Source organism: Lytechinus variegatus, chromosome 2, assembly GCF_018143015.1.
Source record: "Lytechinus variegatus isolate NC3 chromosome 2, Lvar_3.0, whole genome shotgun sequence".
NCBI lineage: Eukaryota > Metazoa > Echinodermata > Echinoidea > Temnopleuroida > Toxopneustidae > Lytechinus > Lytechinus variegatus.
In genome coordinates, this window is record NC_054741.1 from 61,857,590 (window position 1) to 61,885,011 (window position 27,422).

Genomic DNA, 27,422 nt, shown 5'->3' on the forward strand with positions numbered 1-27,422 from the left:
ACGATAGCCTCGGTGTGTAGAGGAGTGGGGTGGGGCGCAATGCACTCTTCGAAGTGTTTTGGGCAAGGAAACAAGTTAAAAAATGTAAAATATATCTTCAAATCAATTTTACTTGCTAAATTCCACGTTCTTTATGATTAAGGTCTACTTTTATTCGCACAACTTAGTTCTGCGCAAATAATTTTTCACTATAACTTTTCAAAAGTAAGTTACTCAAGCGGAAATATTTTTCGACAGTTATATCGTCATTTGCTTAAATGGATCTGTACAAACGTTAAAATATGGAAAGATCTGCAGGATAGTACAAATGTATAATTTTACAGGATTTTTTGTGTTAACTTTGTTTTGCCCCGCTATATCAAAATGGCAGAGAGCACGGAAATATATATATATTTCAATGCGAGACGTGCGAGATTCCATGCGAGATCGAGAGTGGTCAATGAAGTCGCGCGCCCTCTGTGTTTGGTAACACTTGCGTTGCGTCTTGTTCGAGATTACGAAAGAGTGAGTAGAATTTAGACTCCAAATTTTAACAAAGTGAGACCATATAAATTCACAATTTATTCTTAAAATTAGATCCGAATCTTACCACATTTGTCTAGTATGCCATATTTCATTTGATGTAATTTTGTTGCCTTAAGAGCTGGAGCAGGTAGCTCGGGAGTGCAGTGAGAAAGCAAGCGAAGCTAGACGATTTGTATTGTGAGTGAATGGAGTGGAATATGGATGTTGTAATCGGTCATGTAATGCCGCCACGCCACTGACTGAGGTCTGAGCTAGCCTGGGGCGTTTTGGGGAGTGAAAGTTATATACTGTACGTATGGAGTCACTCCCCACTAACGCCTGGGATTCCTCCCTATACTTCCTCACATATGGGTACAAAACCAGAAACTTTCGCCCCCGAGAATTCTACTTTCCCTCTGAAAGATCTAGCCCTAAAAGTAAACATGTATGATGGGGTGTCCAAACTTCGCGCACTTTTCAAAAATATTCATCAGGCTTAATTTTGTCCACAAATTATTCATAATTTATACAAAACCAATTCAAGAAATAGTTACCACATTGACGGCAAGATTGTAAACTATAAAATCATGGACGAAAATGTAAAGTAGGTCACGGGGTTTCGCCGGTATCGCGATCTCAAAATTCTATTCCGATCGGCGAATGCGGGCTGTGCTGGAAAACCGTTCAGAAAAAGTGTGACCTAACTTCGCGCACCAAAGCTTTTGTGGAGATTTAAACAAAGACTCAAGCTCAAAAAGTGAAATATTTATATCAGATTGATGGCAAAATGCTATGGAATCGGTTAGTACCACATTTAACTCACATTTTTTTATGATTTCTGCTTGTAAAATGGTGATATCGTGATGCTTGTTGCTTTCTTCAAAATGGGCGCTACGGGTGACAAATTTGCCGATCTTTTGCCAATATTTTCATGACTACTGGACTAATCCTAAAGAAACTTTCAGCGAAGGGTAATTTTAGGTCACTTTTCACATTGATGATGTCAGATTTTAAGGATATTGGCTAGTTTTGGAGATAATGACCGTCCGCGAAGTTTGGACACGCGCAAAGTTTGGACTCACTGCCATACATGGGGTCCAACTTCATTTCCAACATTTCAGCGATATTGATTTCATTTTTAAAGAAGAATTCATTAAAAAAACGAGAGATTTGTTTTGAAAAGATGGAAAGAGCTTACTTCCGTGTTTACGTCGCCATCTTGATTTCTTTGTCTTCCGCTTGGCGACAGCACGCAAATCCCGCGATTTACAAATCCCGCGGGTACAAAACCAGAAACTTTCGCCCCCGAGATTTCTACTTTCCTTCTAAAAGATCTAGCCTTAAATCATGTACATGGGATAAAACTTCATTCCCGACATTACTACACTCTCGTTATTTTTAATCAAGGATTCATCCAAAAAAAAAAGAAAAATATTGTGGAAAGACGGAAGAGACTTGCCCAATGTGTACGGCGCCATATTATTTCCTATTGTTCTTCGCCAACGTTACAGGACGCACGAGTCTGTAACGTTGGCGAAGAACAATAGGAAACAAGAATGTTACAGGGCCTTTTAAAAAAGGAAATTTTTGAAGTAAAAATACAGTACTTTTGAAAACAAAGGATTAGTCGAATTATTGGACAATTGAACTTAAGTTTTCTTTAACCATTTGAATTAAACACAGAATCTCAACACCAACAATTACATTACAATTATACGGTACATGTAAGTGCTATGCATACAAATTTTTGGGTGGTCTTAAACTTTTGCAGTTGATGGTAATAAGTATCAGATATCGACAATGTGAGTAAACTTGTGAGTCAGTGGATCAAGGCGATTTTGGGTCATTTCAGGTAAAAAAAAAAAACTTGGATAAAAAAAAGGTGTTTCCTTCTCATTTCTATACTACATGTAAATGGCCATTTACAAATTGCCCACTTAACTATGCCATTCATTCTTGTCCTTCAAACAGAGCCTAAAAGTCGCTGCTTTGTGAGAAACCATGGCAGGAGCACCCCCAGGATTCATACTGGGGATGCACCCCATGGCCTACGCGCAGCCCCAACAGGTCATGCAACAACAACAGCAACAGCAGCAGCAGCCGGTCAAACAGGTGCAACAACAAGTACCCAGTTACATGTCAGAGGAGAAGCTCCAAGAAAAGGGTATGTTGCTTTTTTTTTGGATGGTACTGATTTTGTCGAACTGACTTCCTGAGCAGCTTTGGGTTATTTGGAGAGCCTTGTAAGCTTAATCGTTTGTGGAGCCTTCCTTGAGGTTCTGTCACACCTGGGTCCTGTAACACAAAGGTTAGCGATTAATTGCTTGATTTCCACGATTGATTGTACATAGTAGTCAATGCAATCAATCGTAGAAAAAATGTTCTACGATCATTGCTCAGCTTTGTGTTACTGGCCACTGGAAGTTTTTGCAAGCATATGCCGATGTAATGTACATGTGGCTAAGATGTAGTTCATGACAAATTGAAGAGGTATCCCTTCTTGTTACAGTTTATAATATTCATGTTATATTTTTATTTCTTTCAAATTATCACTTGATCATTTTAATACCAGTCATGGATTCCCCTTCAAGAACGTTTTCCTTTGATCTGATTGGTTAGGTGTAAGTTTCCCAGGTTTGAACAGATGTGATCCAATTTTTAGTAACTTATACCAAACCATTATAATATTTGTATTATTCATAGTTTTGAAGTAAGGTTAAGATAAATCCCTCATTTGTATTTTCCAGCTCGTAAGTGGCAGCAGCTTCAGTCGAAACGTTATGCTGAGAAACGCAAGTTTGGATTCGTTGATGCTCAGAAGGAGGACATGCCCCCGGAACATGTGAGGAAAATCATTCGTGATCATGGTGACATGACCAACAGAAAGTTCCGTCATGACAAAAGAGTCTATCTCGGGTAAGTTCTCTATTATTCCCCCCCCCAAAAAAAAAATTAATTAAAATAAAAAAGCTTTTGAATTATTATGATTTTCTGCTGAAAACACCTAATTATTTGAAGACTCTTTTGCTTCTCTCATTGTCATTTCACTCTCCCCTCTTCTATAATGTTTAACTTGCAGACAGATTATCTTAGTTTTGTTTATTATCACTTTCTCTCTGTGCTCTACCCCTCTTCATATTTCCCCCTCTCCTCTTCTATAATCGAGCCAATTGAATTCTTCCCAAACTCTTGATAGTTCAATAGAATTTGGCGTGAAAATAAATGAATTCTTTATTGATTTATGGTAGGGGGTCCTAAAGCTACGCACCACTCATCTCCCATGCAGTTTTTTATGGTAAATGCACACTCAGTGTGTGCAGCTGCGACTGCAGAGTGACAAATGATTCCTATTCAATTTCTTTTCTATAAACTACAGAGGCTGCGTGCTAAAATGCAGAGAAAACCCACAACTGTTTGGAAATTTGGAGTTATTTTCATTTTAATTTCATTTTAGCCAATAATAATGTGAACATAAACCCCTCAAAAAAAGTTTTGCAACTCAGTTTTGGGGGATGATATATTTTTGGTTAATGAAGTATAAAAGATGAAAGCTGGTATCATTGGAAAGCTGAATTATTCTTCTTTACAATGACATGCCATTTGCTGTGATTATGTAATCATGGAATATGCAATCACCCTGAACATTGAGAAAAGTCAGAAGTGAAATGTTGCAAAATGCATTGATTTCTAACAAGAGTCTCCATTTCTATAGAATTTCCACCATGCGGGTGACAGCGAATGCACTCGGTCCATCCTCGAAACAACTGGAAACGACGCATTTTGCAACATTTCATTTCTAACATTGCTGCGTATTATCATGTCTGTGTATTCCATGATAACGCTAGCATTACAAATGACACATGATTGTAAAGAAGAATAATCATGCTTTCTAAAGATATCACTCTTACACATGATGATGGCACATTAAGAAATTTATTAGCACTCAAACTTGCAGTTTGAGTTGTAGAACTCAAGCATGACATGGCAACGAATTTTGCAACATTTCATTTTTTACATTGCTGCATATTTATCATGTCTGTGTATTTCATGATAACACTAGCATTACAAATGACACATGATCGTAAAGAGGAATAATCATACTTTCCAATGATACCACTTTTACATATGATAATGGCACACTCAGAAATTTATTAGCACTCAAACTTGAGTTGCAGAATTTTTTTTGAGGGGTTTATTTTAGAAATTGAGGCACAGGAAATATTATATTTTGCACATGATAAATCAAGTGCGTAGCTTTAGGACCCCTTCTACATCATAATTCATTGTTCATCAATTATGTCATTGAAATGTGACTATTCATCCTTTACTACTCGCCCTGAGAATAGGTTAATTGTAATCAATAGTTTAAAACTATTTTACAATGCAATTAAATCATATTTGGATGATATTCATTTAATTCTTTTCTAAGTTCACCCTTATTTTTTGTAGAGGCCTACGCCGAGGTTAAAATCACCCAAGGAAATTCCTTGTACAATTTTTCACTGCTTACTGGTTTTCATCCCAATCCCAATAATTATTCCTTTTGCAGGGCCCTGAAATACATGCCCCATGCTGTACTGAAACTGATGGAAAATATGCCCATGCCATGGGAGCAGATCCGAGATGTTTCCGTCCTTTACCATATCACTGGGGCTATTTCATTTGTCAATGAAGTCCCCAGGGTGATTGAGCCATGCTACATAGCACAATGGGGGTAAGATTGTCAAATATTCACATAAAATTCAATATACAAATAATTTACTTGTTCATGGTGTGGATATTATGAGAGACACTGTCACAGGGTACCTTATTACTTTGGCTGTTTTTATTCTTAATATACTACAGAGTGTGGTTATAATGGTGCCCGAGTGATATGATGAATGAAGATTATTTAATGAAAATGATGTACAAATTATATACCTCATATTAGCAATTAAATGTTTGAATTGTTAAACAACACTTACTTTCAAATACATGTAGAGTAGTGCAGTGCATCACCAATTTGTGCATATCTGTTCAGAAATATGACCATGTTTTGTTAGATTTATTTGAAAAACTTGGAAAAAATTTACAAATATTAATTAATTTGGTTTGTACACATATGACAGCATGTTTTATTTTGCATTTTTGGTTATGTGTCAGTTTTTCTTACCATTTTTTCTGAAATCTTGCGAGCATAGACTAATTGGCAAAGGTAGTGTCTTGTTTTGTGAAAATCTGATCATTAAAACCAAAATAATTGGTATTGTTTTCTGTGTAAAGAAGTTGGCATGTATAAGGTGTACACAACATTGTCTGATGTCTGTGACCGTTAACCTTTGATCCTGACAGTACCATGTGGATCATGATGAGGAGGGAGAAGCGTGATCGACGTCACTTTAAGAGGATGCGTTTCCCGCCATTCGACGATGAGGAACCTCCCTTGGACTATGCTGACAACGTGCTTGACGTGGAACCCCTGGAACCAATCCAGATGGACTTGGACCCAGAAGAAGACTCCCCGGTCTATGAGTGGTTCTATGATCACAAGCCCCTAATTGACTCCAAGTAAGTCTGCCTCTTAAGTTTGGTTGCCTTATGTATACATACATGTTTATTAACAGTAAATCAGAGCACTTCTAAAATAGAGAGAAAAAAAACTTGTGAAATTAATTTATATTAAAAGGACAAGAAAACATGTATCTTTTATTACATATTGAAGTTACATTCATTTACAATTTGTGACGTAGGGTATTATTTGTTGGATTCTCTTTAATTTGCTATGCATTTTTTACATGACTGCTGCACAAAATATCCACTGTGCAGTGGGATTTCACTTCGAAATTCTAGAAATACATAAAATGTTGTTGAAACTGTTTCTGAAAATACCCAAACTGCTCATCAGATATTAGATATTTGAGTCAATTCTCGTAACCTGCTGAGATATTAATTTCACCTACTCACTGTTGTCTGCCTAAACAGGATGGTCAACGGCACCAGCTACAAGTCATGGAATCTGACCTTGCCTGTCATGTCGACCCTCTACCGTCTGGCCAACCAACTCCTCACTGATCTGGTGGATGACAATTACTTCTATCTGTTTGATCTCAAGTCCTTCTTCACTTCCAAGGCTCTCAATATGGCCATCCCTGGTGGACCCAAGTTTGAACCTCTGGTCAGGGATGCAAACCTGCAGTAAGTCGAACTATGATGGCATAAAATTTCGCATGTGAAGGAAGAAAGATGCTGTATTCATCAAGGCATAGCTGGTTTGAATAAGAGTGTCTCTTTCTTTCACGGAATGCGAAATCTTGTACCTTTGCACAAATAAGAATGCTCGCTATTTTGGGTGTACAACACTTCGGGAGTTATCAAGAATGATATATTTTTCCAACAGGAACCTGTGCAAATGAGGGAAGAACTTTCAAAGCAATGAACAAAATCGCTGAGCTGCATGCGTAGCTAGCTCTGACTCAGCATGCATCTTATCTGCAGCAGCAATGCACATTTAACTAACTGGTGGCTATTGTGCTAGGTAAATAAATAGTAATGATATATTTGTGCCTAGAGATGTCTTACTGATGTATTCAGCGCAAATATAAAAGCAGTTCATCATTATTAAAGAGCTCAAACGTGTACTATATTTTAGATCTACGAATGGCAGTGTTATGATTTTTGAAATGCAATATATTATTTTCACAGGGATGAGGATTGGAACGAGTTCAATGATGTCAACAAGATCATCATCCGACAGCAGATCAGGACTGAATACAAGATAGCCTTCCCATACCTCTACAACAATCTACCCTACTACGTTCATCTGACATGGTGAGTAGGGTACAAATATAACTTTGAATGGGACTGTAGTATAATGATTATGAATTACTGATTCATGATTACAATGTTGTGATTACAATGCTTATATGTGAATAATTACATTCCAAAGAATTGTACTATTGAACTAATGAATGACATTTCTGTATTCAAATTAAAAAAAAAGGACAAAAATGAATTAACTTGAAATGTATTATTTTCATCATGTTTTTCTTTCATGCAGGTACCATACACCACCTGTTGTCTTCATCAAAACAGAAGATCCTGATCTACCTGCCTTCTACTTTGATCCTCTCATCAACCCTATTTCTCACAGACATGCTGTCAAGGTAATGTATTACAGAAGAGTTTCACCCAACAGTGCTTCAGTCACACCAGTGAAACAGGCTCCAAACCATCTGATAATATGTGATTGTTCAGTCTGGAGTTGGTTTGTCATTGTGACTGGGCATGTATCAGAGAGTTTTCTACTGTCATCCCAGGAATAGGCTGCATTTTTTTAACCCTTTGGAGACTTAAATTTGTAATTCCCATAAGCATTGCACATGGACCACCTGGTTCCAGTAGCCGTTGTTTTAATAGCACACAGATAGAATGATGGGATGAATTGTGGGGCATTGGTCATGTGCAAGAACCGCCAAGTGCACACCCATCATATGCTGTAGGTGACAAAATATGATATCTAAAATATTAATTCTGTATAAAGGTATGTCAGATATGGTAATGTTAGAGGCATAAATATTTACTATATGCATGAGAGAAACCATCTAGTTTGTGGTTTGTATAAGAAAATCTTACCTCATTTGTTTGCATGTTTGGTACTGTTCACCAAAGCTGATCCAAAAGTTTTTGTATGGGGGAAAAGATAAAGTCGTAGAGAACCTGGCATCTTATACTGGAACAACACATTGGGCAAAAGTTCAAGAAATGCAATGAAAATGCATTAAACATGGAAAATTTTATGAAAATGTTCAAAATATTTTGTTTCATATTTTATCTTATCTATTTAACCATCAATATTGCAACGATTCTTCATCTGTACAGAACGCAGAGCCTCTTCCAGATGATGACGAGGAGTTTGAGCTGCCAGACTACGTCCAGCCATTCCTACAGGAGCGTCCCCTGTACACAGATAATACAGCCAATGGCATTGCCTTACTCTGGGCTCCAAGACCTTTTAACCTGAGGTCAGGCAGGCACAGGAGAGCCATGGACATTCCTCTTGTTAAGACATGGTAAGATTTGAATCATTGAATTCCACTTTCTAAGAATGTTGCTATCCAATAAGTGAAGAGTGAAACATGCGATCATCACATCTTTGAAAGTAATTGTGTTCTACTTCCATCTAGATTTAAACCAACTTTCTCCTGCTTTTTTAATTAAATATTTCATGCATCTCAAGGAGAAAAAAGATTTAGTTCAGAAACTGTAACACAAAACTTAGGCAATGATCGTAGAACTTTTTTTTTTTTACAATTGATTGTATTGGCTACAATGAATAATTAATCGTGGAAATAAAGTTTACGTTTAATCACTAACGTTTGTGTTCGGGACCCAGGCCTTCTGTTTACCAGCCCTCTGTTGAGCGTTTCACTATTGACAAACATCTGTATTGCCTTTTTCCATCAGGTATCGTGAGCATTGTCCCAGCGGTCAGCCTGTCAAGGTGCGTGTCTCATACCAGAAGCTCCTCAAGATCTATGTCCTCAATGCTCTCAAACACAAACCACCAAAGTCACAGAAAAAGAGGTAATATAGTTAAGATTAATTGTTTCATCTAGTGAATGGTTTATTTTATCTAGTGAATGGTTTATTTCAAAATACTAAAAAAGCAGCCTAAAGGCCAAATTACAAGGTACAGACATATAGAAAAATACCAATATGTGTTAGTATTAGAACCTGCTTGAAAATTATTGAAAGTTACTTCCTTGAGGTTTTTTCTAAGACCTTAGATATTTCTCGGGGTTATATCAAAACCACTAGCTATGAAAATCTGGTTTATAATGCAAATAAGATTCAATAAATTTTGCCAAGTTACAAGGAACAGTATGATCAATGTGTAAGACATCATTTTATTTTTTTTCATGTGTGTCATCTTGTCTTCTTCCTTATCATCTTTTATCATTAGTGCATCAAGCATTTTCATGATTAGAATTTAGTTTTACAATTATTGTTATAAATATCATATTTTTAAGGTACCTGTTCCGCTCGTTCAAAGCCACCAAGTTCTTCCAGTCGACGAGTCTTGACTGGGTAGAGGTTGGTCTTCAGGTGTGTCGTCAGGGGTACAACATGCTCAATCTCCTGATCCACAGAAAGAACCTCAACTACCTTCATCTTGACTACAACTTCAACCTGAAGCCTGTCAAAACACTCACAACCAAGGTCAGTTTGATTTTTTTTCTCACCAGATTACTACCTAACAACCAATTCCTTAAGTCCTTTCCGAGGGACATGGTAATGAGGGTTAATGTCTGATCATAGGGCACTAGAGCACTTAGTGGGAATCGAACCCGGGTCACTATCATCCTAAACCCTATCTCTGAGCTGTCATGCCTCACTAAGTCTCACAAAATGGATTTGAGTGATTAACCTTTATTCACCAGGGCGACTCCTATTTACATGTTGACTTCAAAACCCTGAATGATGATGTTTGAACCCTAAAATATCTACCGTAAATTTATTGTGGCTTTTGAGCCGGTTTGCCAAATGTAAACTTTGGAAAATGGATACCCATCATTGTTCATTATCTAGAATTGAAAATGAATACTTGATTTAAGTTTCATGTTGATTCCTTGATCCATAGAAAGCAATTTCCTGAATAGAATCATACAATATGTTGCTCCTGGAAATTTGTGATGCCCAAACACATAGACCTTGAGATATAAAGCAGCAGTATCATAAGGCATTGTTCTTTGTCTCTGATTCCATATTTAGCCATATCCTCTGTCTTTCTATCATTTCTTTGTATGATATATAGGAACGTAAAAAGTCCCGTTTTGGAAATGCTTTCCATCTCTGTCGTGAAATCCTACGCCTTACCAAACTTGTTGTAGACAGTCACGTGCAGTACAGACTGGGCAACGTCGATGCTTTCCAGGTAAGTATTAGCTATTACAAGTTTGACAAAAAGAGAGAGATTTGAGTTCCATTCATTATTTTATTTTTTTTGGTTGTGAATTAAGTGATTTGGAAGCATGTAAAATGCACCTAAGAACTGGTGGTTGTTTTAAATCATTGATATTGCCAAAATGGTAATAACCTGATGCAGTTCTGCCAACAGTCCCATGCACTTCACACAGAAATCAAGTATGAGACTACACACAAACTTCATGTCTACTTAATTCTCATAGCAAATATGGATGTATGTATTAGAAGCTCTGGCTTTTGGCCAGCCCATTCTCTTACTTTCATTTTCAAAGCTATTAAGAAATATACATGTTATTCAGAAAAAGATGAAATAAATGTACTTCTCTCAAACTAGTTAGAAAATAATTGTAAAGTAGCAATTGACTGATTTATTTGATATCTCTTGTGCAGTTGGCAGATGGAATTCAGTACATCTTTGCTCATGTTGGTCAGCTTACTGGGATGTACCGCTACAAGTATAAGCTGATGAGACAGATCAGGATGTGTAAAGATCTCAAACATGTCATCTACTACAGATTCAATACAGTAAGTAGATTTAATAGGCCTACAGTAAGCTTTACATAGAATAATAGATCAGGTTCCTATAACATAAAAGTAGCAAATTATTTTTAACTTGCAACAGCCAACTGAATTAATGGATGTATGTGCAGTTTATTTGATATACCGCTTGTGAACCAATCAGAATCATTGTTTGAAATATGTAATTGACTGTAAATGTTTGTTGTGGAGCCCTGATTTGTAAAAGAATCTGGTCGTCATTAGATATAGATTTGATCATGTAAGTCATATTATATTCGGGCTGCAAGATATGAAGAAATATTGTAACATTGAAATTTTAAGGAATATACAATGTTCGCTCATGATGTATTGCCTATCATGCTGTTAGTTGAGATTTTAATGTTTCAGATAAGAATTCTACCTTGAAATATATAAAACTTAGATTATGCTTTTTACTCCAGTTCAACTCACTAGGGTCCCAGATGAAGGGTCATTTAAAATGTAATCCTTAGCCCAGTGGCCGATCCAGGATTATCCAAAAGGGGGAAGGGGCACATTTTCCTGAGGAAAATTTGACATCAAAATAAAACCTTTTAACCGAAAATTGTCATTTTCTCCATGTAAAATTTGACAAGCAAAAAAAAGTCCAGTGCGAACGATCTTTTACTATTATGTCATATGGTGTAACTTTCAAATCCTGTCTTCTTCCCTTTAGGGACCAGTTGGTAAAGGGCCAGGATGCGGTATCTGGGCGGCTGGATGGCGTGTCTGGGTATTCTTCATGCGCGGGGTCACCCCTCTGCTGGAACGCTGGTTAGGCAACCTCCTCTCCAGGCAGTTTGAAGGACGTCATTCCAAGGGTGTCACCAAGACCGTCACCAAACAGAGGGTGGAGAGTCACTATGATCTGGAGCTTCGTGCATCAGTAAGTCTGTTATACCCTTAGATTTTTCCCATTTAATAAATTCTATTTATTACTTAATAAATTGAATTTATACTTGGTTCATGTGTGTTTATGGGAGTGACTTCATGATTTGATATTGAGCTATTTGGAAATTGTAGGAGCTTAATCTGTAGGTTTCAGATTTGACCATGGTAGTTTAGGATCCATTGCCATTCCGAAGTATTTATTGATCAACCCTGCTTTCTTCAAGCTAACCAGGATTTTTTTTCTCACCCACCAGTCATTTTATCATCTGCTATGGACAAATCTGATGTAAAATCTGCTGATATTGGGAACATCATATGTCACTGCACCATCAAAACTTTATAAATTGTGATTCTATGAAATGCTTTACTCACACACACGCTCCAATCTAATCCACGTATATATATGTAAGAGGAATTTGATTTGATTTGATTGGAGGTGGATTGGATTATGTGTGCAAGTAAAGCATTTTATAGTAGAGATGTTGATTTTCGCATGAAAATATTTTGTCCTTTTATTGCTCACAACAAAGTTATAACAAATTCCCATGGAGGAAATGACCACTCCACTTGTGTATATGGAGGATTTATAGTTCAGGGAAAAAATGATTGATTTTGGCTAGATCTTGTAACCCATCTACAATTTGATAATCTGTAGTCCCATATGTTGTAAATGATGTTATCTCATTACAGGTGATGCATGACATCATTGATATGATGCCTGAAGGTATAAAGCAGAACAAAGCAAGGACTATCCTGCAACATCTGAGTGAAGCATGGAGATGCTGGAAGGCTAATATCCCTTGGAAGGTAAGGTCGACCTTAAATTTCTTTTCTTGCTCAAGGGAATTAACCCATTGCCCATTGAAACTGAGTAGTCTTTGTACAAAGCCTATTGGATTTGTCTTTTAAAACACAATGTTGGGCAATTTTCAGTCTTTATTTCAAGTACATAATCATGCTCAATTTCATAACGACATATCAGGGTGTCCTTAACTTGTTCTGAAAAAGTTGCAAGCCTCAAAAGAAGAAAGTCATGAAACTTAGCGTTGAGAGGTTATCGTGTTAAAAATTAATCTGTTTAGGTTTGAATCTGACAAGAGAAAAGCATGGCTCACGACTGGATCTGACATGTTACTGTATAAGACTGATATCGTCTGACATACGCTCATTTCCTTTGTCCCTACAGGTACCAGGCCTTCCCACCCCCATTGAGAACATGATCCTGAGGTTTGTGAAGTCCAAGGCAGACTGGTGGACAAACACGGCTCACTACAACCGCGAGAGAATCCGACGTGGGGCTACAGTAGATAAGACTGTATGCAAGAAGAACCTAGGAAGGCTCACCAGGCTCTATCTCAAGGCAGAGCAGGAAAGGCAGCATAACTATCTGAAGGTAATCCTCTTTCCCTTCTTGAAAGGGATTGGGTAACATAAAAATTTCTCTTTGAGCCCTTATTGTATGAATACATGTTATATAAAGATGAAGCCCAGAAAATTTCTTCTTTTGTTTGTGAAATATATTTCCAAAATGAGACCGAAATCTTTAAAATAGTTTTGATTTGTGGTATGCGGTATAGACAGCATATGTGATCAAGGACCAGTCATTTTGAACTCAATGTTTCCTGCATTCCACATTCAGCCATTCTCTTATTTGTCTTCATAAGAAAATACAAACGAGAACTAATTATCTGAATCCTATATTCAGTATCAGGCTCTCTTTCTCTTGAATATTTTTTTTCTTTGAAAAAATAATAGTGATGTTATGGTGTATTATATTCATGTAGAAGTATTTTGATTATGTATGACTGCCTATTTCGTGATTTTTTCTCACATTAGTTCATTTTGTACATGTCATTTCAAAATTGTTTGTTTCTATGTATGTTTTGATCTGATGATCTCTTAAGGAGAAATTAATGGAACTTGAAATTTGAAACTGTTGTTTCATTCCTTACCCATAGGATGGTCCATACATCACTGCTGAGGAGGCCGTTGCCATTTACACCACCACTGTCCACTGGCTTGAGAGCCGTCGCTTCTCACCCATCCCCTTCCCTCCCCTCTCCTACAAACATGACACCAAACTACTCATCCTGGCTCTGGAGAGATTGAAGGAAGCATACAGGTCAGTTGATCTATTGATTGATCTTATCATTATTCCTTTTAAACTTACCAATTCTATAGAAGAAAAAAATCAACATTGGAACCCTTATAACGGCTTTCATTGATTTCATAAGTTATATGTTTTAGTAGTGTTTGATGGAGTATGCACGTGACATGAATGATTGAAGACCTTTTCGTGATCAACCACAAACTTCTCTCCTGTTTGTATAGAGGAGTGAGTCTGAAATCTAAAGGCCAAAGGTAACCGAGGTTATTGCATGACTGAAAATGGCTCATCGCAATAACTAAACCTTTTTGATGGATCAACATAAAGCATGACATTGGAGTGACAATCTGATTCGGCATTTCATATCTGGCAAATAATAATAATAATAATATTGTACTTATATAGCGCATAATATCGGTGATCTTTATACGCTTAAAGGTCAAGTCCACCTCAGAAAAATGTTGATATGAATCAATAGAGAAAAATCAGACAAGCACAATGCTGAAGATTTCATCAAAATCGGATGTAAAATAAGAAAGTTATGACTTTTCAAAGTTTCGCTTATTTTTAACAAAATAGTTATATGAACAAGCCAGTTACATCCAAATGAGAGAGTTGATGATGTCAATCACTCACTATTTCTTTTGTTTTTTTATTGTTTGAATTATACAATATTTCAGTTTTTACGAATTTGACGATTAGGGCCCCATTGCCTGAAGCACAAAATGTTAAGATAATGGAATTCCACGTGTTCAGGGAGGAATGAAACTTCATTTCACATGACAATGACGAGAAAATCAAAATATTTCATATTTCAAACAATAAAAAACAAAAGAAATAGTGAGTGAATGACATCATCGACTCTCTCATTTGGATGTAGCTGGCTCGTTCATATAACTGTTTTTGTGAAATGAAGCGAAATTTTGAAATGTTATAACTTATTTTATATACGATTTTGATTAAATTTTCAGTGTTATGCTTGTTGAATTTTTCTCTTTTTATTCAAATCAAGTTTTTTTGTTGGGGTGGACTTGTCCTTTAACAAATGAATTATTCATTATATAAGAGATCAATTGAATTATTAATATGGTTTTCTTTAAAAAATAAAATATTATTCTACATTAAACTAAGTATTGTGCTACATTGTAATAAGCAAAATATGGCTGAGGTTTGGCTGTTTGAGATCAAGAATCTATACAAGTTTCATACTGAACGAATTATTTTTTATTTTCTTCCTGTGCAGTGTGAAAAGTCGTTTGAACCAATCTCAGAGAGAGGAACTCGGTCTCATAGAACAGGCCTATGACAACCCTCATGAAGCCCTCAGTAGAATCAAACGTCATCTCCTTACTCAGCGTGCTTTCAAAGAGGTGAGCAAACCTTTATTGTAGACTTTATATAAATCAAAATTTGCACACAAACATTACTGCACATTTGTGTATAAATGCTTTATTCAAATGGTCTTATGGGAACGATAGTTCTCAGTGGGTAGGATAATGCACACTAGAACATAGTGGTGTGAAAATAGGAGAATCATATTACTCAAGCAACCTGAAAGTCTGATGAGCCTTATGTTGTTTTCAGGCTGTGCTTATGATGCATATTTTTCTTATTAAAATGCTAAAATGTTGGCAGCCATGTGCTGCAGAGCTGCCAGTTAGCAGGATTTTATCCTATTTAGTAGGACTTTAACCCTATCTAGGCCGGGGTATTTTGGGAGTTCCTATGGCCGGGGGGGCCTCCCAGGCCCCCCCTAAGATCTCGGCCGTCGACCGCGCGATCGCGCCGAAAATTGGCACACGGGTTGCCTGGGACATAATCTACAAGATTGTATAGTAATTTATTTCATGCGAATCGCTATTAAGTGATTATGCTAATTTATGCGTAATTAGTATGCGAAATCATACTTTTTCCTCTAACTCCCTAAATAAAGCTCCAAATGTACTAATTTTTGGTATAGAAACTCTTTGTGGTGTCCTAAGCAAGAGTACATGAAAAAAAATGTGATATCAAATCATTTTCTTATGTATTATATTGTTTTTTGCAATTTCTTATGTATTTCTTTGTTTTTTGACCTTTTGTTTTTCATTGTTTTTATCAATGAAATTTGTTGGGGACTCTTCTGTGATCATAAAAAGCATAAAATGAATACATTTAGACTAGCAAAACTAAAAATAATCATACATTTATGAAATTTGGTTGAAAACACAATTTGCATTGACTTTGTACACGAAATCACGTTTTTGAGCAATTTTCGGTCTGACATGCACTTACATAATGTTGCGTAATTTCGGAACCACATACTCGGGTGACGCAAAATTGGTCTCAAAAGTTGCGCAAGACTTGAAAGTAAAAACTCAGCGAGCGGCGCGGTCAAAAAATTTCGCACGGCGAAAATATCGCGCGATTCGTTGAGGGGGGGGCCTCCGAGGCCCCCCCCCCCCCCGGCCTAGATAGGGTTAAGGGGGAAAGTGACTCTAAATTTTTGAAACTTGTAAAATGATATTTGTTATGTTTTTGAAAATTAAAAAAAAATAGGATTTAAGGCTTGAAAATAGGATAAAATGAATATAAAGTAAGATTTTTCACTGTTTAGGTGGCTAGCTCTGGTTCTCTTGATCCATTTTGCAGGTTCATGGTGATTAATATTTTTTCACTATCTTCATCATTCTTTTCACAGGTTGGTATTGATTTCATGGGATCATTCTTTGGTACAATATTATTTAAAGTGCCAGTTCACAAATCATAATTTCCTATTATCATTCATTATCTACATCACAGGTTGGTATAGAATTCATGGATCTATACAGTCATCTGATCCCAGTCTATGATGTAGAACCCTTGGAGAAGATCACCGATGCCTACCTTGATCAGTATCTATGGTATGAAGCTGATAAGAGACGTCTCTTCCCTCCTTGGATCAAGCCGGCTGATACTGAACCTCCTCCACTCCTAGTCTACAAGTGGTGTCAAGGTAATATCTATAATAATCTGATGGTTTACATTGTGAGCTTATGATTTTCAATAATAATAATGATGATGTTTTATTTACCCAGGGTAGCCACTTCAGCTATGAAACTGCATAACATAATATGTGACCTGCCACCCCAAAACCAACAATAAGTCAACCAAAATGAGTATTTTGTTTTTGTTAAGCGTGAAAATTCACTTCCTAAGCTTTAAAATGATATATAGTATGTTAAAATTTACCGACAATAAACATTGCAAGTACTTGTTTGAATGCAGAGGAAAGTAAGCAAGAGCTTAAAAAATAAGGAGAAAACTAGGTTTGAAGTCTGGGGTTCACTCAAGCATGACATGTGCATCCTGTGTAATCTCAGTGAAACTTCCATTCAGTCCGAAAGAGTAGTGTAAAAAAAAACTCATGTATCTTTTCTTTTATTCGATTTCATGACTTCAAATTTTCACGGTATGAAGAAGAATTGCTCTTTCAGATAACCGGTTTTTATAATTTTTGGTTTTTGAAGACCAATGTACTATTTTGGCTATTTACAGAGAACCTGACCTGGCAACTAATTGGTGGTTTTGGGGTAGTAGTTCACATATGTTATTATTACCCTTCTCCGATCGAAATGCTGAGTGCCTAGCAAGAAGGCAGGTCCCGTTTTTATAAGTCTTTGGTATGACTCGGCTGAGGATCGAACCCATGACCTCCCTCATTCATGAGGCAGCTGCTGTATCACTAAGCCACCATGCTTGCTTGGTTTTGAAAGTATTCATGTCAAGTTGTAATATCCATATTGATAGTTGTATATCCTCAATCAACTCCATCAGAGATTTTGAATAAAAAGCATTAGATAGACTAAACATAGAAATTTGGCATATTATTTCTGTTCAGGAGAGTAAATTTGAAAATCGGTTTGATATTTCACTTCTTCAAAATGCTTTCTACATATATTTCTGTGAGATGCATTTTAAATGGTCTTTGTAGAGCTTTTGTATTTCTTGCTCTGGAGCTTTTTATTTTAATATCTAAAATCCTATGTTTATTATAATTTCATGTTGCTCACATTGGTTTTATTATTCCATGTTTGTTGTAGGCATCAACAATCTACAGGATGTGTGGGACATGTCAGAAGGAGAGTGTAACGTGATGATGGAATCCCGCTACGAGAAGCTCTACGAGAAGATAGATCTGACTCTACTCAACAGGTTACTGCGTCTCATCGTAGATCACAACATCGCTGATTACATGACGGCCAAGAACAATGTTGTCATCAATTACAAGGTAACCACTCCTTTCCTCTATGCTGTCTTACAGTGTAATGGATGATTGGAAGTTCAGTGTTGACCTTTTGGTGCTGGAATTGGTGTTTGGTTGGTGTTTACATCAGCGCAGCACCAAAATAAAAAAATATTGGTCTTGAGATGATTGACACTTTGTGTTGAGCTATTAATATGCTATGGAATAATTTGTGAATGCAGCCTAGGCATTGGAGCGCTGGATTTCAATCTAAATTGTGTTTCCAACACCTATACCAGCACCAACATCAAACTTGAAATCATTTGATGTAGGCTGTTCATTTTTTATAATTGTATTGTTAATGAAGTGATTTCAATTTTACATGTACCACCATTGGATTCTATCACCATTGGAGATAATTGTGTTTGCCTTTTCACCTGACTGCCTATCCTGTCGACAGTATGTTATGCATTTGCAGGTATCTACAGTCCCAGCCTACCTAATGCTGTGTACTGTTCGATGCAATGCTATAATAACCTCAGTGAATGCATCGTTGGATAATGAGGGCTTACCCCTCCCCATGTTATCCTGGAAAAAGACTGAAACAGAACATTAGAAATTGAGTTGATTTCAAACAAAGGTTTAAAAATAAATTTGTCCTTTAAGATATCAGTGTGTTCTCTTGTTCAAAGTTCTAAATAAATGCATGCTACTCACATATCAAAAGCCTTGATCACAATTGGTTACTCCTTTCCTGGTATACTGTAACATTGCATCACCAGCGTAAGTGTTATCAAAGTGACACACTTCATTACTAAGTGTTTGTGCAGTTTATTCACATTATTGGCACAAGAATTTTGTTGGGCAGACTTTTGAATGAACCCCAGTTTGCCTCATGGATACCAGTGAAAAATGAAGGGAGAAATGGCATTGATGAAAATCCAGCTCTATGTATACTAAAGATCATTTGGCGCATGCAGGTACTATGTTTTTGATCTAGTATACTATCATTAAGAGCAAGCTCTAAAAATGACCCTGCTAATGTTTTGATATCCTATTTTGACATCTTTGTGACACTTTTGAAAAAAGATTAGTTTATTGGGTGGAATGTTGTATTTTGGTTAACTTGCACAGGACATGAATCACACCAATTCCTATGGTATCATCCGAGGGCTCCAGTTTGCATCCTTCATTGTGCAGTTCTACGGTCTGGTACTGGACCTGTTAGCACTCGGTCTACACAGAGCCAGTGAGATGGCTGGACCACCGCAGATGCCTAATGACTTCTTACAATTCCAGGTCTGTGTACTCTCCCTCTCTCTGTTCCAACATTTACAAGATATATTTGAGCTTTATTTATTATGATAATGTGGCTTACTCTTAGCCTTGTCTGTTCCAATGTGATTGTCCTACATTTGTTATTACTTAATATACACAATCAATGATTATAATCAGTTGTAATATTTGGGAAGAATATTATGGAAACAAGGCCTACTGCAAAGAGATGTTCTTTAGGTGCCCTAAAATTCAGAATAATACCCCCTCCCCCAGAAAATAAAAATGCACCCACAGAAATTTTCAGGCCAAACATTGATGTACAGTCCCTTATATGCATGTCTGTGTGCAGGACATGAGACTTGCTTTGAAAAAATAATTTACTAATCTTTTAGTAATGAGTTTAGAATCTTTCAGGTAAATCAAGTCTTTAGTGTATGATTAACACCTATTCTATACCACTTAAAAAACCAATTCAAAGCTAACAATCGCAACCCAAATTCATTTTGAATACATGTTTTCTGTTCTACAGGATGTTGTGACAGAGACTAACCATCCCATCCGACTGTATTCACGCTACATCGATAAAGTTCATATCTTCTTTAGGTAAGCTATTTATTATCCCTGAGGAGGATTCTCATGTATCTTGGGTGTTGTCACTTTGCCCCACTGGGCATGGTGGCTTGGTGGTGGACCGTCCGCCTCATGATCAGGGGAATGTTTTATAAACATTAGAGTGTGACAAGTTCTCAGATCTGACAACTTTCCTAAAACAGGACTTGTCAGATAAAAGGTCCGACAATGCCATTTATAAAGTGCTCCCCCGGATTTCAAGTCATACTATAGACTTTCAGAATGGGGCCTCCTGCCAGTAAGCCAGGCATAATAAAATGGAGAAGGGTAATAACACACAATGCTATGCAGAGCCCACTGGAAGACCAGCTGATAAAGCTGAAGTGTCTTCCTTGGTAGATTTGCGATATTATAATCGTTATTAGCTTGAAAACCACTAATTTACTCTTGATGTGTCCATATATAGATTATAATATATACCTTCAACATCATTTTGAACATTAAAAAAAGTAAAGAATAAGAGCATTTATCTATCATGGATGTTGTGTATAAACCCTGTGTATCATTGTAGGTTTACGGCCGAAGAAGCACGTGATCTGATCCAACGCTACCTGACGGAGCATCCAGACCCTAACAATGAAAACATTGTGGGTTATAACAACAAAAAATGCTGGCCAAGGGATGCCAGGATGAGACTTATGAAACATGATGTCAATCTGTAAGTATCTAAGCTAAGTTTAGATAAGGTGTGATGAAGCTTATGGAACATGTGTGTAACATGAAATCTTGCAATACATGGGTATTGCATGGTAACGGTTGGTCAGCAAACTATTGGATGATGCAAAATTTGAGTAACAGGGGTTTTCGGATCTTGGGATACGACTAATACGACATTAGTCAGTGAAGCAAACTTGTGGTATGTCGCTATTAGTACATTAGGAAGTCGCAAGTTTTACCCCCGCAAAACAAAATTTGAAGGGGTATGTAGAAATCAGTGTGTGGTTCAGCAGCTGTTCAGTCCAGTGCTAATTTTACAGTCCAAACAACTTCCTCAGTTTTTGCCCAGTGCTCTTGAGCATTGGTCTTAAAGTGAATACGTGCCAGACACATCTTTTACATTCTCAGGTAATTCATTGCCATGGAAACTACATAGTCTGATAATAAGTCAGCTTTCTTTTACACGTGTTCCTCACACGTGGTCCTCGTGAAAGGGCATGGGTTTTAATATTTGTAGTTTGTTGTGCTAAATTTGTATCAAGCATGTAGGTTGTAAAGTGAACCATTATTGATGCATTGTTATCTGCAGTCTCAGCCACTCGTTCCATGCTGATGTCTGTTCGTAGCAATGCTACACCAAACAAACCAGTCAGTGATGGGTGATATTGGATGATAGTACGCTTCTCACTACCATCATCCTGAATCTAAACTGATACATTATATGGGGCAATTTCACATAGGAAATGGATGATTTCAAGTTCAGTGTTTACATTTTGGTGTTGGTCAATTATACATCAACATAGCAAGCACCACACTCAAATGATTTGGCTCCTGGGATGCGTCTCGCTAGGTGCTGAGCCGTCGGTAATGTGATTTGGATTGTGAACTATCTCTTGTGCACTCTGATTGGGTTTGATGTTCAGGAAAGCAATCTGAATTGTGCTTCCAACACCAATGTCAGCAGAAAGAGCAGCACCAACACTGAGCTGATCTCATCTCATGTGATTCCGTTTCCAATGTTTGTGTGCCTGTTTTGTACCTTGCTTTCATTTTAATGCTGAATAAAAAAAAGTCCTATCATCTGAACTCTTTCATTCCAACCATTGTACTTGCGGTTCTGATATCTACCGGTGTGTTGGCTCAGTTGGTAGAACGTCTGTCTCACAACCGGGAGGTCGAGGGTTCAAACCCCGGTCGCGTCAGACCAAAAGACTTTTAAAGATGGGAGTCGCTGCTACCCTGTTTGGCGTTCAACAATTAATGGGATAGAGCCTCGTCGATCTGGCGCTGCACAGCGGCTGCCGGGTCCACGATCAAATGGGCAAAGCAAATTTTCATTTCATGTCTATTTCAAACAATAAAATATGGATTTTCATCATTTTCATATGGTGTATCTACCCACTGTCACAGAATTATGTTAGAATTAAGTCATATTCAGAGAACAAGCTGTTTATCAGAGTAATATTGATGTCCACTCTCTCATTTGTTTTTCTAGGGGACGTGCTGTCTTCTGGGACATGAAGAATCGCCTTCCTCGCTCCATCACCACCTTCCTATGGGAGCAGAGCTTTGTCTCTGTCTACAGCAAAGACAATCCTAACCTGCTCTTCAACATGAGTGGATTTGAGTGTCGCATCCTACCAAAGTGCCGTACCACAAGTGATGAGTTCACACACAAGGATGGCATCTGGAACCTACAGAATGAAGTATGTATTTTTTTTAGCTTTAATACATGATGTTTTTTTTTTCTTGCATTGTTAGGAGGTCTTGTTTGTCCATTTGCCTGTCTCATTTTTTTGGTTTCACAATTGACAGATCAATTTCAAACTTCATTGATTTATGCATTTAGGATTGACAACGATCACTCCGCGAAGGGGGGGATCAAGGTCAAAAGTCAAAGCAATAATGATGTCCATGCTATCTGGTTACATGATGTTTTGAAGTCATGAAAACACCAACCACCTTGATTTGTCACCTTGTTCTCTGAACATTTCAGACTGGAGAATATCTCGACAACTCACAGGGTTCCCAAGATTATGTTATTGTTACCATTGTATGCAGTTTACTAGAAAAAACAGTTGAACTACATGAGCAGTTTTTCTCGCCCTCCAATAATTAATCATAATTGTTCAATCAGGTAACTAAGGAACGCACAGCCCAGTGTTTCCTGCGAGTAGATGATGAATCGTTGCAGAGGTTCCACAACAGAGTCAGACAGATCCTGATGGCTTCAGGTTCAACTACATTCACTAAGGTAATAACAACTTGATTTAAATTATTACTTATAGAGCCTCGTTGAATGGACCCATGTCAAATTCACCTTGATGTTACAATTAAATGTCAATCATGTATATCCCTCTACTTTGTAAATGCCTTGCAAATAATTCAAAGGAAAATGAAGACGGGTGTACTGTAGCGTGGAATACATGCATTTGCAGGTATCTACGGTCCCAGCCTACCTAATGCTGTGTACTGTTCGATGCAATGCTATAATAACCTCAGTGAATGCATCGTTGGATAATGAGGGCTTATCCCTACCCATGTTATCCTGGAAAAAGACTGAAACATGAAAACAATGCAGACATAGTTTGAATAAGGATGAGAATAAAAGGATACCTTATATCTATGAAAATAGCAGTCAGGGATCATGTAGTAAAATGTTTGTATTGATAATGAACATTCATGTAATACATGAACAAATGGAAAATGAGCCTGATCGGCCTATGGGTTGAATTCATTTTGTAGTGATTGAGATTGATTGATTGTTTTGTGTGTCGTGAGAGGATGGCAAAAAAGTTGCTCTGATCCCCCCCCCAACTTTTCTCGCCTCCAGGGGCTTAGAATGAATATATCTTTCTGAACTTTCCCACAGATTGTGAACAAATGGAACACGGCCCTGATTGGTCTGATGACCTACTTCAGAGAGGCTGTGGTCAACACCCAGGAACTCCTGGACCTTCTGGTCAAGTGTGAGAACAAGATCCAGACCCGTATCAAGATCGGTCTGAACTCCAAGATGCCCAGCAGATTCCCACCGGTGGTCTTCTACACACCCAAAGAGTTGGGAGGGCTGGGGATGTTGTCCATGGGGCATGTCCTCATTCCTCAGTCGGATCTCAGGTATGTCACATTCAATTTATTGCTCCATTCCTTGATAAAACATGTAAAAGCTGTTTTTCTTGTGGTAAATTGCTTAGACTTGTGATGAAGAGATGAAGTAATTACATTTTTGCATATTTATTATGTCATGTTTATCAGAATCATAATCCATGGTCATGAAATTATATAATTATTAGAAATATTCATCAATGTTCTCTTCTAACCGATGTATGTAATTTAGTATTTGTAAATTCTATATAAAAGCAACGTAGATCTACTTGTTGGAGAGAATCAGTTCAAATGAGAACAATTCAGCACATTTTTATGTTGTTCCCTGTTGTGTAACCAGGATTTCAAACGCTCAGGCAGATCACCGGCCTCAATTTTAGATTTAGTGGTAATTTTCTGTGAAATTACATTGTCCTTACAGGTGGTCCAAGCAGACAGATGTTGGCATCACTCACTTTAGGTCTGGTATGAGCCATGATGAAGATCAGCTCATTCCCAATCTCTACCGCTACATCCAACCGTGGGAGAGTGAGTTCATAGACTCACAGAGAGTGTGGGCCGAGTATGCGCTCAAAAGACAAGAAGCTAATGCTCAAAATAGGTGAGTAATAATTTTATAATATGAAACAGAGGAGGGTGGGTTTATTGACTTACAGAAAAGTGAGAATGGGCGGAGTGTGCAATGCTAAATGAAAACATGGGAGAGTGAGTTCATGGAGTGAAAGCAAGTGTGTGCTACCCAGAGGCTAATACATAAAATAGGTGATTAATAATGCAATATCCAACCATCGGATAGAATGAAAGTGTATTGACCTTGGCAAGTCGGATGATTGCACACTCAAAATACAGGCCAATGTTTGAAATCAGTGGATGATGACATTGCATACAAAACTGGGAGTGTGAGTTCACTGACTGAGTATGGGCTAAGTATGCATTCAAAAGACAGGAGGCTAAGGCTCAAAATAGATAAGTAAAAAGAATAAAATTTTGAAAAAAATGAAAGATAATATGTAGATGTCCAATTGTGCAATGTGAAAGATGTGATCTTGAAACACAAAACGTAGAAACTCTATAAGACCTTTCAAATTTCTGAAATTCTTGCTCCAGACGTCTGACCCTTGAGGACTTGGAAGACTCGTGGGATCGAGGAATCCCTCGCATCAATACCCTCTTCCAGAAGGACAGACACACACTAGCCTATGACAAGGGCTGGAGAGTTAGGACAGACTTCAAACAGTTCCAGGTAAAAGAAACATTTCAAGCAATATTATTGTCAGTTTGTAAATTTCCTAGTATGTCTTTCTGTCTTTCCTTCACTTTGTAAATGCGGTATGAATAATTCATTGTGAGGATGGATGTAACTCGGTAGACATGCATTTGCTGGTATCTACAGTCCCAGCCTACCTTATGCTGTGTACTGTTCGATGCAATGCTATAATAACCTCAGTGAATGCATCGTTGGATAATGAGGGCTTACCCCTTCCCATGTTATCCTGGAAAAAGACTGAGACATGATGTTAATGTGTCCTTAACTTGACAAAAACTGGAGACTATTACTTTCATCACAGGTACCAGTGAAATGCTGATAGGACATTTTAAATTGTTCTGTTTCAATGATCTCTGAGTAGAAACACTCTCATGTTGTATTTGATTAGAAATATATATAAACACTGCACATCGGTGTTCATACACTTTTTGAATAGAGCTTGCCTTCTTCAAATTCTGCAATTGATTAATCCATTCGACTATCTTATTTTGGGTTGTCAGGTCCTGAAGCAGAATCCATTCTGGTGGACCCATCAGCGCCATGATGGTAAACTATGGAACCTGAATAACTACAGGACAGACATGATCCAGGCTCTAGGAGGGGTAGAAGGTATTCTTGAACATACTCTCTTCAAGGGAACCTACTTCCCAACATGGGAAGGTCTTTTCTGGTGAGTATTCAACAACATTGGTTTCTTGAATGATTTCAAGTTGAGTTTTAGTGTTGATATGTTTTTGATTTTTTTTTAACTTTATGGAATCTTGTACACACAAAATTCCCTTGATTTGTTTTATGGTCAGTCTATCTGGAGCTTTGATGGGAGATTATAATCGATACAATAAATGATACTAGACACTACGAAAAGCAGTGTAAATCTGTGTGTCATACTTGTCTTTATTGGCTCAGCCAAATCTGCTGCCCCAAATGATAAAAAACACTGACATTCTATTGCCTGAATTGGTAAATTTGATGGTGAGATAACAACTTTGCGGTATAATTCACAGAGAAAAATGTACGCAGCATTTACAGACCACTTCTTGGTCGAAAAATGTAATACTGCTATTTTGATGGATAGCTGTTGTCAAATTCACCATGAAATCTAACCATTGTCAGTCTTCAATATGTAGTACAAATGAATTTATTTGTTTTAATCTACAGGGAGAAGGCCAGTGGCTTTGAAGAATCTATGAAATACAAGAAGTTGACCAATGCGCAGAGATCCGGTTTGAACCAGATCCCTAACAGAAGGTTCACTCTCTGGTGGTCGCCTACCATTAACAGGGCTAATGTAAGTATCGGCAGCATTTTTCTTTTCTTTCAGGCTAAGTCTATTCAAATAACAAGTTGATATTGTTAATGAACAGAGAAAAGGCAATCATGCAGAATATTGCTTAATTTCATCAAAATTAGAAAATGTGTAATGAGAAAGTTATGGCATTTAAATGATGTCATCCATCCCCTTTTTCTATTGTGTCATGTGAAATTAAAAATATTACCTGTTTTCATAGATTTGACAATAAAGAAGCTGTTTGACTTCATATTTCATCTACTATTATCCGATTAATTATTTAGACTGTCCTGTGGTAATTGAATATCTTTGCAGGTATATGTGGGTTTCCAGGTACAGCTTGATCTGACTGGTATCTTCATGCATGGCAAGATTCCAACCCTCAAGATCTCACTCATCCAGATCTTCAGGGCTCACTTGTGGCAGAAGATCCATGAAAGTGTGGTCATGGACTTGTGTCAGGTAAGTTACAGCAGAAGAATCTTGATTTTTGATGCTTGTCTGTTTGAGTGTGTTTCAACTGAATTGTAATATTTCAAGGTAATGTGGGATTATGCCAGGTAACACCTTGCATCTTTTCTCTGTTGGAAGGAACACTTCAGGGGAGTGTTTTGTGTAAGGACATATCTTGTTTTATCTGACAGTTACCAGTGCATCCTAGCCAATCAAACTCAATGAAGATTGTTGCGTCTGATAACTTGTCGGATGACAAATGTTAATGAAACGCTCCCAAGGAAATGGGTAATGCAAGGTGATCTGCCATCCACCTGAGAGCTCAAAGTGCATTTGTAATTTTACCCTGTCTGGCCATCCTGTGTTGCACAAACATTGGCAGAAGAAATGTTCCTGACAGGTACCCATTTTCTAACCTGGGTCAAGAACAGCACAATGCAGGTGACTTTGGTAAAAAAGAAAAAGGAGCAGGGTAGAAACTGCCTGGGTAATAGAGGTCGCAAATACAAATTTATATTAATTCAGAGAAGAGTAA

The 27,422-nt window shown here is 37.4% G+C and overlaps 1 protein-coding gene across 2 annotated transcripts in view; it reads left to right on the forward strand.

Moving 5' to 3' along the window:
- Nucleotides 1-420: 420 nt before the first annotated feature.
- The window catches only part of LOC121408554 (pre-mRNA-processing-splicing factor 8), a 42,753-nt gene continuing 15,751 nt past the window's right edge, over nt 421-27,422 (forward strand). Inside the window, exons 1-31 of one of the 2 annotated variants that reach the window (XM_041600056.1) lie at nt 421-504; nt 2,476-2,668; nt 3,252-3,420; nt 5,054-5,218; nt 5,836-6,051; nt 6,466-6,678; nt 7,186-7,311; nt 7,541-7,646; nt 8,362-8,552; nt 8,947-9,066; nt 9,513-9,702; nt 10,298-10,417; nt 10,858-10,992; nt 11,681-11,890; nt 12,586-12,702; nt 13,082-13,288; nt 13,854-14,017; nt 15,246-15,372; nt 16,784-16,976; nt 18,064-18,251; nt 19,341-19,505; nt 20,014-20,087; nt 20,626-20,772; nt 22,267-22,477; nt 22,909-23,025; nt 23,644-23,891; nt 24,301-24,480; nt 24,987-25,122; nt 25,647-25,816; nt 26,305-26,434; nt 26,750-26,896. In XM_041600056.1, the coding sequence (XP_041455990.1) occupies nt 2,506-2,668; nt 3,252-3,420; nt 5,054-5,218; nt 5,836-6,051; nt 6,466-6,678; nt 7,186-7,311; nt 7,541-7,646; nt 8,362-8,552; nt 8,947-9,066; nt 9,513-9,702; nt 10,298-10,417; nt 10,858-10,992; nt 11,681-11,890; nt 12,586-12,702; nt 13,082-13,288; nt 13,854-14,017; nt 15,246-15,372; nt 16,784-16,976; nt 18,064-18,251; nt 19,341-19,505; nt 20,014-20,087; nt 20,626-20,772; nt 22,267-22,477; nt 22,909-23,025; nt 23,644-23,891; nt 24,301-24,480; nt 24,987-25,122; nt 25,647-25,816; nt 26,305-26,434; nt 26,750-26,896 (4,845 nt within the window). In that variant the 5' untranslated portion in view covers nt 421-504; nt 2,476-2,505. Of the gene's footprint in view, nt 538-2,475; nt 2,669-3,251; nt 3,421-5,053; nt 5,219-5,835; nt 6,052-6,465; nt 6,679-7,185; nt 7,312-7,540; nt 7,647-8,361; nt 8,553-8,946; nt 9,067-9,512; nt 9,703-10,297; nt 10,418-10,857; nt 10,993-11,680; nt 11,891-12,585; nt 12,703-13,081; nt 13,289-13,853; nt 14,018-15,245; nt 15,373-16,783; nt 16,977-18,063; nt 18,252-19,340; nt 19,506-20,013; nt 20,088-20,625; nt 20,773-22,266; nt 22,478-22,908; nt 23,026-23,643; nt 23,892-24,300; nt 24,481-24,986; nt 25,123-25,646; nt 25,817-26,304; nt 26,435-26,749; nt 26,897-27,422 lie in introns of both variants that reach the window. The other variant, XM_041600057.1, reaches the window with a different exon arrangement.